A 12,161-nucleotide genomic window follows, 5' to 3' on the forward strand; every position below is an offset into this window, starting at 1 on the left:
ACCTTGCAGTGTCCAGGTGAACTTTAAACAATGATAAACGACCTCTTCAAATTTGAACACTGTACATCTAAAACAAATCCATGTTTACCAACTTCCTTGCGGAACCTTTATTTGTCGATCTTGTTTTTCCGAAGACACTATTTCAGGAATGAACCGTAGGCGGGGCTTGGCACAGCTGTTGAGTGAACTGACCAATGAGCGTCAGGCGGGTTGAGTCAAATTTGTTGTAATGTTTGTATGTTGCTATCAACAACAGATAGCCCAACTGAACTGCTTTTTCACATGTAAAGATATTCTGTCCGACAGTGTTTTATTAGACAAGTGAAAAGAACGATTGTAAAGGGGGATGTTGGGAACATATTAATTCGGATGGTGAGCAGGCCTGCGCTTATTTCACAAATCTAGAAATAGCTAAATGTAACCACCTGCTAATTGACTAAACCTGGGACATTTCACAGCGAAACCAAACAGCATCTCAAGTGGAAGACAGGTCGAAGAAAATGAGCTCGCCGGTAAAGAAACAAGTTTCGTCATGTAAACGCCATATGAAAAAAGATGTCAAGCAAAAGACTCATGATGTCCAAAAGACGTTCTATTTGATGGACTACAGAATCTTGGCTGAAAGGAACCCATCACGAATGGCAGTAGGAGCATGGGTGGACAGTGTTCACGAATGGGAAAAACATCCAACTGTAAGTTCTTACCAATGATACTTATGTAGACCTCATTGGTTCTTACCTCTCATTTCAGAATGACAGTCGAACAACCGTTCATGTATTGTATCTGACAAATAACAATCAGCTGTTACCACAGTCAAAAGACATGGTCTACATACAAACTGAAAGGGTGAGCTTAGTTAATTGATTTCTGAGTGTGTTAATTATCTCTGTCATCTATGTTAATTATCTCTATGTGGTCATTTCTGTCATGATTATGTATACTGTTTGTTTTCTCCCTATCATTGGCCAACCAATTTGTACATCACCAGCATAATCAAAAAGTGTAAATAGTATAAAAAGTGGCCTGCAGTAGCCTACAGAACTGATTTGCTGCTATGTGACTGATCGAGTATGCCCACCTTAGGCTGTTGTTCATCATTGACCCGGATTTTGATGAAAAACTGGATTAGCAATTGATTAATTCTCCCCACATGATGGTGTATGTCATGCACAAAGTACATGTCGTTATCTTAAAACTCCTCTGACTCATTGCACCATGTGCAACTGTAACAGACCCCATTTAACTCTGTTGCACAACTGAAATTCTGTATGCAGGTTCTTGCAGCCCACACTCAAGAGCTACACATGGACATTCTTCGACAGAAGGAAATAAATCTGCTCAGATTTCAAGATGCTGTGCGACAACGTTTGTCACAACAAGCTCAAATCCGTCAGAAACAACAGATGGAGAGGTCCTGTAAAACGGTAAGAAAAATACTCCCTTAGGCGCAGAAGTCATGGACGGATTTTTAAAAGTGGTACCAAACATCTTCTGGTAGAGTAAGATACTTCAAGCCTGTGTATTTCCTGGTCCATGTGATGTCAGGTGACCTTCGGTTATCTTAGGAGACCTTGGTAACACTTTATAATAATGTTCCTTAGTAAAGACTCAGTAAATAATTAACCAATGATGAATAAAACATTAACAAATGATTTTATTATTAACTAAGTTTTATTAATGCTTTATAAAATATCTACAAATGATATATTCAAGATTTTACACACCTTATAACAGAGTATTTTATTCATTTACAAGCAACTTGTAAATGTTTGATAAATATACAATATTAACATAGCTTTTCTTAGTCATTTACAAGCATTTGTCTACATTTCCTAGTCATTTACAAACGTTTGTTAATGTTTCGTTCATCAATAGTTAATTATTTATTAAGTCTTTATAATGCTTTTTTGCATCCATTATTCTAAAGTGTTACCGAGACCTTTAAAGTTTAGAGTGGCGGTAGCGCACATCTCATTCAAGCCATCACCAAATGCCACAGAAAGACAAAAAGAAGGAGGGGACAACGCCCCCCTTAGGAGACCAAACTTGAGCATACTTGAGCATAGCATTGGGTGGGCAGAGTTTGGGTTGTTTTACTCTAGTAAAAGATGTTTGGTGGTACAGTGCCTAGGGGCACCATCCATTTTTGACCAGTTAGAGGGCACCACACAACAAATGCATCACAATTACTGTGAGGTACTTGTGAGGTATTGTGCCTGGAGGCTCCACATTTGCTTAAAACGGTCCTGTCAGAAGTTCTCAAAATGTCGCTCTCTATTGCTCTTGTGGAGTGCTGACAATGTGCTGACGGTGCTCTGCCCAAAGCTCAAATGATGATATCCGTTTTCGTCACCGTCACCCATAAGTGGAATGTGACACCAGAACATCACCTTGAAGGTTGTTAGCCTGATGAGGCATGAGCTGGAGTCGTTCACTTTGTGGAGACTAGCAACTAGTTGCTGAAGCAAGATGAAATTTAAGCAGAGGCTTAAACGATAAGAGGGTGACCCCTAAGGCCTATCCAACTCGTGGCACCATGGGCTGGATGCAACCCATTTAAATTTTCCTGTGACTCAGCAACTTGGACTTAAATTCACCTTGATCCACCTAGTACGTTTCTCAGTCATAGTGAATACTTAGAAATGGATGGTAATAGTTAATTTACATGAAAAACATAACATTTCTGCAGCATGAGAACTACATACCATGCATTTGAGTTTTAGAGTTTTATTTGGCTCCCCAAAACACAATGATTTCCCCCATTCAGTCCTCCTGGTCCTGATGCTGAATATTGTTTTCTCTCCTCTGTTGGCTTTTCAGGCTGAGCAGGATGGCCGGGTGCTGAAGCAGGCGAGTGATGCAGCCCAGCAGCTCAGCCCCAGGCGTGGCCCGCTGCCCTCTCACCCTCCCGGAGAGCTGGCTATCTGCTCCCCCAGGGCACGCTGGGTGGAGGCGCGAGAAGTGGGATCGAGAGGTGACCCCACCGCCACTACCAACCCGCACAGTCAGCAGGTAAGGAAGAAGGTTTGGGAATTGAAAAACATTTCTGAGACATTTCGGCCAAAGGTTATGATGAGGAGATGGTTCTTAAGGAGTTTCTTCTGAAATCAATATAGTACACAAGTTTTCTAAGAAGCCATCCTAAAGGGTCAGCCATGCCCTTTTAGAAGACTAGGACATTGAATGGAGTTCAATATGCAAAGTTACGCCAGGAGGAGTTGATCCCACTTTGTTGCATTGATGACGAATGCTCTACTTTATCTTGGTGTACCATCCAAGTCATGTTCTCCAAAGATTTCAGCTGTAACCAACTTCTTTGACCTTGAAGATGTTTCTCTTGTAGACAGGAGTAAATCTCCTTGGAATGAGGAGTACAACATCTTTAAGCTCAAAGAAGAAGTCCAGTAACTGTGTTGGATATGTTTTGGCAACAAATGCTTAACATATCTCTAAGTAGTTTCCAACATTTTTGGCACGCTGTTTACTTTTAAACGCAACTCTTTTAAACTTTTTTTTTAACAGCGGAGTAAAGCAGTGAAGCTCGTCCGCCACAGACTCGCCACATGCAAGACGACCGGAGAGGGCGATGAGATGTCTGAACTACCTGGAGGGGTGTGGAAAAGCTCCCCTACGAGAGATGTGAGTCCATCATGTTTTGTTTAATGTGGCCATATAATATATAGTATAATACAATGTCTTTCTGCATGCAGTTGTATCACATCTGTCTTGTGAAAGTGAAATTTGAAAGCCCACCCATTGTCATTGTGACACAACACTCCACAGCACACTGTGCTCACTGCGCACAACAAATTGCAGTTATGTTTTACCTGTGCAAGGGGGCAACCCCAAACGGCACCCTGAGGGAGTAGTGCAGTGGGACAGTACCATGCTCAGGGTACCTCAGTCATGGGAGAGGATGGGGAAGAGCACTGTTTAATTTACTACCCCCACCAACCTGGCGAGTTGGTAATCAAACAAGCAACCATTGGACTTTAAGCTTGACACCCAGACCACTTACCCATGACTGCCCATAAATTGTATGATGTCATGAAATAATTGCCGTCTCAGTGTAATCTCATGAAAACTGTTTAATTGTCTTTATCTTTCTATAATGTTACATCATATTCTCATGTCATAGCATGATGTTACAATATGGATTTATATCCTTTTTCCAACCAATACAGAAACATGGAGGCCGTATGTCTGGAGATGAGTTGTCAGGGGATGAGGAGGGGGATGGTGATCACGATGAAGAATCAGTGGAGGACGAAGGGATGTCACTGATTGGACGGCATGATCAACCACTGTGTCTGCAGAATCTTAGTTCCTCTAAAGAGAATAAGGTCAAGGCTGTTTGTTTCAACGAAACAGAGGTAAGCATACCAGTTTTCTTTTACAAATGTGGAATTGCCATATGATATTATAAATAAAATAGAACTATTGGAAAGTTTTTTGCTTGAATTGTTGTTCCTTTTGAAGCAGGTCTGTGAGAGGTTGGTGAAAGACCCGATCTCAACAGATCTACAACCTGGCGGTAACACAAACGTCCGAAGCTCCACGGTACTATGGCCCTTTGAAGACCAAGAGGACCTCAAAAAACAGGTAGTGCAGAGTTTCTCAACAGGACAGTAGATAAAGAGTAAACTGGCTCTCACCTAATCTGTGCATTTCCGCTCAGCTTTGTAAGCAGCAGAAGGTGGAGAACTGGGCTTGCATGTGCTTGTGCATATGCTTAAGATTTCATGTGAAAACCTGTTTACTTTACGCACATTTTGGTACTTTCAGATTTTTTCTGTCCATCCACACTGTTTTTAGTAGGAAATTCACATGAGGGCCCAGATCTGTGTGTTTCTGCTCAGCTTCGCAAGTTACACTTAGAATGTGTGTTAATAACCCATTGTGTCCTGGAGTGACATACGCTGCATTCAGGTTCTTGAGATTTGAGCTGTTTCATTACAAATGTGGGCATGTTAGAGCTGAATGTACACATTCTAGTGCAAAATGAAGATTCTAGCATTTAAATGCATCTTATTTCATGTTTTTATGCGCTTCGGAGGCTGAGATATTTAGGTAGAGGGCACCTTTTCCCAAAAAAGGCCTGGGCTAAAATGGGTTGAATGGGAGCATTGCTGGGGTTTTTTGCAACAGTGCTACACAAATGCATCACAAAGGTTTTTTTTCCTTATTTCCAGAGGCAGTCTCAGTTCCTGATGTACCGGCGCCTCTATATGGACATTGAGAGACAACAGGTGAAGGAGGTGCAGCGCCATCGCAAACATCTACAAAGAATCGAAAGGTACCCAGAACCGCACATCATCATTTTTTGTCATGGCTTGTATCTGTATGGCCTATATGAGCTATATCTTTTTATGGATTAGTTGTGGACATTCCTGGTTGTATGATATTTATTGAACAGATGTTTTTGCCAGGCAGGCATTCATTCATTCTCTCATCCAATGCTTGACATACAGTATTCAGATTTATGACATTCATACAGTACATTAACTGAAAACCACATCATGACAATTGTAGGTAGCTTATAACATCAATTCACGAACACACTTTTGTGATCGTCTGAAATGTTTTGCACTGTCCCCCTTCTCCCACTTAACCTCCTAATACAGAGCGCCGCTATATGCATGGAGTATTTTGGTTTTAAACAGAATATTGCCTGTATTGGGTTTCAAACCATTTCTTTAATGTTCTGTGGAACAGCATTCATGTGGAACAGCGTTCATGTGGAACAGCGTTCTGCAACTGGAAGATTCCTGGAACACACGGCCATATTCATGACTAATAAAGAGCTTACATGTCGTGTACACAAATTACATACTGCCACCATTCCATTTAAAATCAGAATATTCTTCTCATGTAATGGCACTCATTGACTGCACCCTGAACTAGAATAAAAGCCGAAAAGGAGCGTCTGAGGCATGAAGAGGAGGAGCGTCTGGAGAGAGTGAAGCGTCAGGAGGAGGAGAGCGCGGCGCTGGCCGAGAGGGAGTACCGCATCCTTGAGCGCCTGAGGCTGGAGGAAGAGGAGAGGGCAGAGGCGGTGAAGAGGCAGGAGAAGGCTCAGAAGAACAAGGAGGCCTCCAGGTGAGGGGGGGAGAGGGGAAAAGAGCTCACAAATGGGAGGTTTTCATATATTGTGATCTGTTTGGAGGTCCACAGGTAGTTGTCCAGGTGCCAGACAAAAAGTAGTAGGTAGTGTGATGAAGCGGTCTGCACACTGTGTATTAACTCCAAAAATACTTCATTTCATTTAAACATAGCAATGTTTCGATCCAACAGAGGGCCTGAGGAAGATCCCTCTGTTGGATCGAAACGTTGCCATATGTTTAAATGAAATAAAGCATTTTTGGAGTTAATACACAGTGTGCAGACCGCTTCATCACACTACCGTATATTGTTATCTGCTCACTACCCATCTGCAATGAGAAGCTGTATAGATCAGGCAGTCAAATTAGCAGTTTTGTTTACCAATAATGATCAATGTCCAGGTACCACCTGATTTGTACGTACGCAGGATTTATTATTTTTGTCTGGTGAGACCAAAAGGGGTTGGTTTCTGGACTGTTTTTTTCTTCTTCTAGGGGGTGGGCACTTGCAAATCCGTATCATACCTGTGCCGAAGAAATCATCACCATCATGCTTCAATGACTACCGTCCTGTAGCACTGACGCCCATAATCATGAAGTGCTTCGAACGGCTAGTCCTGTCACACATCAAAGCCACCCTACCCCCCACCCTAGACCCCTACCAGTTCGCATACCGAGCCAAGCGATCCACGAGCTGGATGCAATTTGCTCTGCCCTCCATCCAGCCCTCACCCACTTGGACAATAAAGACTCATATGTGAGAATGCTGTTCATTGACTTCAGTTCAGCATTCAATACCATAATACCACAACAACTCATCAGAAAACTGGACAAACTAGGTTTCAGCACCTCCCTCTGCAACTGGCTGCTGGACTTCCTGATGCAAAGACCACAAGCAGTACGGGTAGGGAACAACACCTCGAGCACCCTGACCCTGAGCACGGGGGCTCCGCAAGGTTGTGTTCTCAGCCCCCTGCTGTTCACGCTGCTGACACACGACTGCACAACGACCCACAGCACTAACCATCTAGTGAAGTTTGCGGATGATACAACACTGGTGGGCCTCATCACCAAGGGCGATGAGACTCACTACAGAGAAGAAGTAGACCTGCTGGCCAGATGGTGCAAAGACAACAACCTCCTGCTGAATGTCAACAAGACCAAGGAGATTGTTGTCAACTTCCAAAAGGTCCAAAAACAACTGCCACCACTGACCATCGACGGCGATGCTGTGGAGAGAGTGAGCAGCACCAAGTTCCTTGGAGTGCACATCAGCGACGACCTCTCTTGGACCACCAACACTACATCACTGGCGAAGAAGGCCCATCAGCGTCTCTACTTCCTGCGCAAACTAAAGAAGGCAAGTGCTACACCCTCCATCATGACAACATTCTACAGAGGAACCATAGAGAGCGTCGTGTCCAACTGCATCACAGTGTGGGGAGGAAGCTGCACGGAGAAAAAACAGGAAGACACTCCAGCGTGTTGTGAACACAGCGAAGAAGATCATTGGAGTACCACTCCCCTCCCTGCAGGACATTTACACCACACGCCTCACCCGGAAAGCACTGATGATCATCAAAGACACAAGCCACCCTGCACACAAACTGTTCAGCCTCCTGCCCTCTGGAAAGAGGTACAGGCGCCTCCGTTCCCGTACCACCCGGCTGGCGAGCAGCACAATGCACCAAGCGATCAAGATGCTGAACACTCAACCCACTCTCCCTCCACTGTCAGCCTCTAGCCAGCAAGGCCACTGACAACCCCCCCCCCCCCCCCCCCCACTGTCAGCCTCTAGCCAGCAAGGCCACTGACAACCCCCCCCCCATCCCCCACCACCATATCTGCGACTGAACATTCCACCTGCACTACTATACTTGTGACTGAACTTTCAACCTGCACTAACTCAAAACATGCACACACACACACACACACACACACCACACACACACACACACACACACACACACACAAGCACACTGCACTTTCTGCACTAAACCCAAACATACACACACTGACACACACACACACACACACACACACACACACACACACACACACACACACCACGCACAGACACACAAACACACACACACGCTGATTCATGACACACACACACACACACACACACACAGACACACGAACACACACACAAGAAACGCCCACCGCACCTTCTACCTGCACTAAACACATACACACACATACACACACACACACACACACACACACACACACACACACACACACACTGCTGCTGGTGTACTTGACAGACCTTTTTTATATTTATTTTCTTCAAAATGCTACTATTACCATGTCAGAACTCTATAAAGGACTTTTTTAGGAAAAGCACAAAAGCACAACAAATACCTCTTAATGTATGTCCTCTACAAGTCTTCTGTTGTCCAGTCTTGCACTTTAAATGTCTGTATGAGCACTGTCTATGTCCATACTGTCTTAAGTCCATGTATAAGTACTGTCTATGTCTATACTGTCTATGTCCTTACCTTAATTAGTCTATGTCTGTATGGGAAAGCAAGAAATGTAATTTCAAATTCTTTGTATGACCAGTGCATGTAAAGAAATTGACAATAAAACCTACTTGACTTGACTACTTGACTTGACTTGACATAAGATTTCAGACGCATGACCATCCACTGTCGCCCTTTATTCTTCTTTATTTTAGTTTAGTTTAGTTATAGCTGCACAGTTATGCAACAACAACCACATTAAAACTTTGAATTAAAAAAATAAATATGTCTTGGCATAATGAATAAATAAAAATATGAAACGTTCCCCTCCAGCGGCAGTGACACACAGGTTATGTTATGTCGTTCTGGTTGTGGCAGATACATCGAGGCCCTGCGGGCGCAGATGAGGGAGCGCATCTCTCTGGAGAGGGTGGAGCTGCCCGCGCTCTGTTGCTGTGGAGACGGCTTCTGGGACTCTCACCCCGACACCTGCGCCAACAACTGTGTCTTCTACAAGAACCCCAAAGGTAGCCTACACACTGTCTTCCAGAGATAGACACAGCTTAGTACAGAATACGTAATAGAAAAGAGGAATTTTAAAGAAAGATGCTTAAGAAGGCCAAAGGTAGCTTACAGTATGGTATTATAGTACAGCTACCGGCAGCTGAGAAGAGGAACTGTAAACAATGCTAAAAAGTAGTACCGTAATATAGTAAAATAGTATTAGTATTAGCAGTATTCTGCTACCGACAGCAAAGTGCACATATGCCATAGAAAAGAGGAATATTTAAAAAGATATGCTGAAAAAGACCCAAACAGTATATTCAACAGCCATTGATAGCTTAGTACAGATGCCTCACTGAAAAGAGGAATTAAAAATACAGGAAAAAAACAGAGAGCCTACACTGTGTTTTGCAGCTTCTCCAATCAAATATGGGGAATCAAGTGTGATGCATCATCTCAGAAAAGAGGAATGAAATAAAAGCTAGCGCTAAATTAAAATGTCTGACAAACAGTTTGATGATGGCTCACTAAATTCTGACTAGTCATATTGCAGTGTTTGGCAAAATGTTTCCATGAAGTATGAAGTTGGTTGCTCCCCTGCTTGTACAGTAAAAGATACACTCTTTTAATGCTTCTGCTGCATTTGGTCTGTGCAGTCCAGCGGGATTCTTCAGTTTCTTTAAACGCTTCTGCCTCGTGCAGTCGGCTTGCACAGTAATGTAGTGTAATGTGATCAGTGTAAGGTGATGCGATACATGTGATCTAACGGTTGTGTGCCGTGTCTTAATTAATTCGCTGTCCGCTGTGTATCGGATTACTTCTTGGTACAGTATCTGGAGTTTGACCACACTGACCAAATTTTTAGTTGTAGACAACTGGACTTCTTTTTGTTGCCTACATCTAAACTCTGAGTGTCTGACCAAAACTACCTGGATGAATGAGTATCTTGACAGACAAGCCTAACCACAGGTGTCGTAAGTCCTTGTTAAGCCTATGGCCAGGCTCTGCAGTCAGTGCTAACTAGCCAGGCCACGCCCTCCTAGTGACGCAACACCTCCGGTGTTGCTTCTAGTCAGGCCAAGAGCAATGTAAATATCATTTCTGATTTCCCAAAAAATCGGGAACTCCACCCACTTTGTCGGAAATCAGTCAACCAGTAGTACACATAGGGAGGCGGGTCAACTATACTCTTTGTGAAACGTTAACTGTAATGCTCTTGGTCAGACCAAGTCTCGAAGAGATGTGTGCTCGAAGAGTGCTAACCACAGTTGTCCTTTGTCCTTGTTAAGCCTATGCCCAGGCCCTGCAGTCTGTGCTGCTGAGCTGCGACCAGAGGGACCAGAGTGCAAGTCACCGCGCCTCAACACGGAGGGTGGCCTCCATGTATGCCCAGTCCCCAAAGAAGTGATCGATGGACGGATGGATGGATTTTTACCTGATGCCTTTTTCGACACTCGGCCATCTTGTCAGGAATAAACCAAGTGAACTCTATGGCATATTTATTTTTTTGTTTGTTTTGTTTTACATACAGTGTATAATGTTTTTCATTCAGTGTGTATTTCTTTGAACAGAGCTCGCTGTACACATGGGACTTTTGTGCATGACATGTCTGGTCTGTTAGAGAAATCTTTATTTTAAGTTAAACATACTGTACCTTTACTTGTACTGACGTCACTATGAATGGATTACAATTTCCTCTTTTTCAGCCGGCAGGCAACTTGTTTCAGCCTCCGCTCCACACACTAGACAATTCTGAGTGGAGGTTGTGTAGCATAGATTATTGACATATCCTAACTGAGATTAATTTGCTGTAGGTAGCTCTCCACATTCCTGCAGGAATGTGTTCCATACATACATAGCCTGGCCTTGCCACACGTATGCTCCAGTCAAATACATTTTCCTTCCAATATTACATTTGGCCCTGGTCTCCTGGGAGGGCTTTAGTGTTATCAATCCGAAAGCAGAGGAGGGGCGAGGGAGGGGGGAACGGACATTTCAAGATCATCCCTCCGTTCAGTAATTGTTTTACAATTCGGTCATTCCAAACGCTTTGTGCGAATGAAATTATTATGAGGGCATGGTAACATCAGGATATGCAATACATATAATATTTACTCATTCATTTTACCTCCTCCCAGCCATTTCCCATTTCCCATTAGATAATAGCATAGATTAGATTCGTAGCACTGTAAACTCAATTTGCATATGGGAAAACGGTGTTAAAGTGAAAGAAACATTTGTTACTGCTGTTTATGAAAACTGTCAAGAGACCATTTGCTTTTGGAGGATTAACCTCTGGAAGACTCTGATGAACTGGTTACCCCGAGTGCCTTCTTCCGGATATGTCCATTTTCTTGAGCATTTGACATGACCTGAAGTTGACCAAGATAGTCTTATCTGTTGGGTCAAGTACTGTGATTACATTACAAACTTGCTGCATTCCTGTTGACACTTGAATGGTGCCATTGCATTGAGAAATACTGTCATCTTGGCAATTGTATATCAGTGGCAGTCACAACCACATGAAATACAACTTTTCAATGTGAGAGCACCTTACATACTACTTGATGCACAGTGTAACATAAATAAAGTGAATTCGTCTCTGTTCAATGTCCTTTTGTCTAGTGAATTTAAGAAGTGCTAAACTGGCCCTTCTGCGGCTTAATGGTTGTGCACTCGTCTACTACGTGGCCGACCCAGGTTCACTTCCGGCTCGGGTCCTTAGCTGGCCCTTCCCTTTCTCTCTCTCCAAAAACGTGTCCTGTCTCTCTTTCAAACTGTCCTGTCACTAATTAAGTCTAAAAGACCAAAAAATATATTTAAAAAAAAAGAAATGCTAAACTTACAAGAAACAAAGAAACAATGTTCATGTTGTGACAGTAGTGTTTGGGTGCGCACATCCACAGGTAGTTGTCCATGTTGTGACAGTATAAACTCCAGGGTACATCATGGGGTCACTGTGTGAAGGGGTCAAATATTGCTTCTGCATTATTGACGTGTAGACCCATTGTGCTTGGTGCATGGAGGAAGTATGATGGTGAAGTGGTCAGTAATGGATAGGGCAGGTGTTTCACACGTGGGCATGACC

General features: G+C 43.3%; 1 protein-coding gene across 3 annotated transcripts; it reads left to right on the forward strand.

The window, feature by feature from the left end:
* Positions 1-198: 198 nt before the first annotated feature.
* ccdc15 (coiled-coil domain containing 15) lies at positions 199-11,683 on the forward strand. 3 transcript variants are annotated; one of them, XM_063202659.1, is made up of 11 exons: positions 199-372; positions 459-692; positions 1,275-1,424; positions 2,821-3,012; positions 3,523-3,639; positions 4,185-4,373; positions 4,480-4,602; positions 5,193-5,296; positions 5,905-6,099; positions 8,948-9,096; positions 10,363-11,683. In XM_063202659.1, the coding sequence occupies exons 1-11, from the start codon at positions 370-372 to the stop codon at positions 10,479-10,481; spliced, it is 1,575 nt and encodes a 524-aa protein (XP_063058729.1). In that variant the 5' UTR covers positions 199-369; the 3' UTR covers positions 10,482-11,683. The 3 variants fall into 3 exon arrangements, with proteins under 3 accessions (XP_063058729.1, XP_063058730.1, XP_063058731.1); XM_063202660.1 differs by having other exon boundaries at positions 4,483-4,602; XM_063202661.1 differs by having other exon boundaries at positions 199-692.
* The last annotated feature ends 478 nt before the right edge of the window (positions 11,684-12,161 follow it).

Source organism: Engraulis encrasicolus, chromosome 7 (assembly GCF_034702125.1).
Source record: "Engraulis encrasicolus isolate BLACKSEA-1 chromosome 7, IST_EnEncr_1.0, whole genome shotgun sequence".
In the NCBI taxonomy this organism is placed as follows: domain Eukaryota; kingdom Metazoa; phylum Chordata; class Actinopteri; order Clupeiformes; family Engraulidae; genus Engraulis; species Engraulis encrasicolus.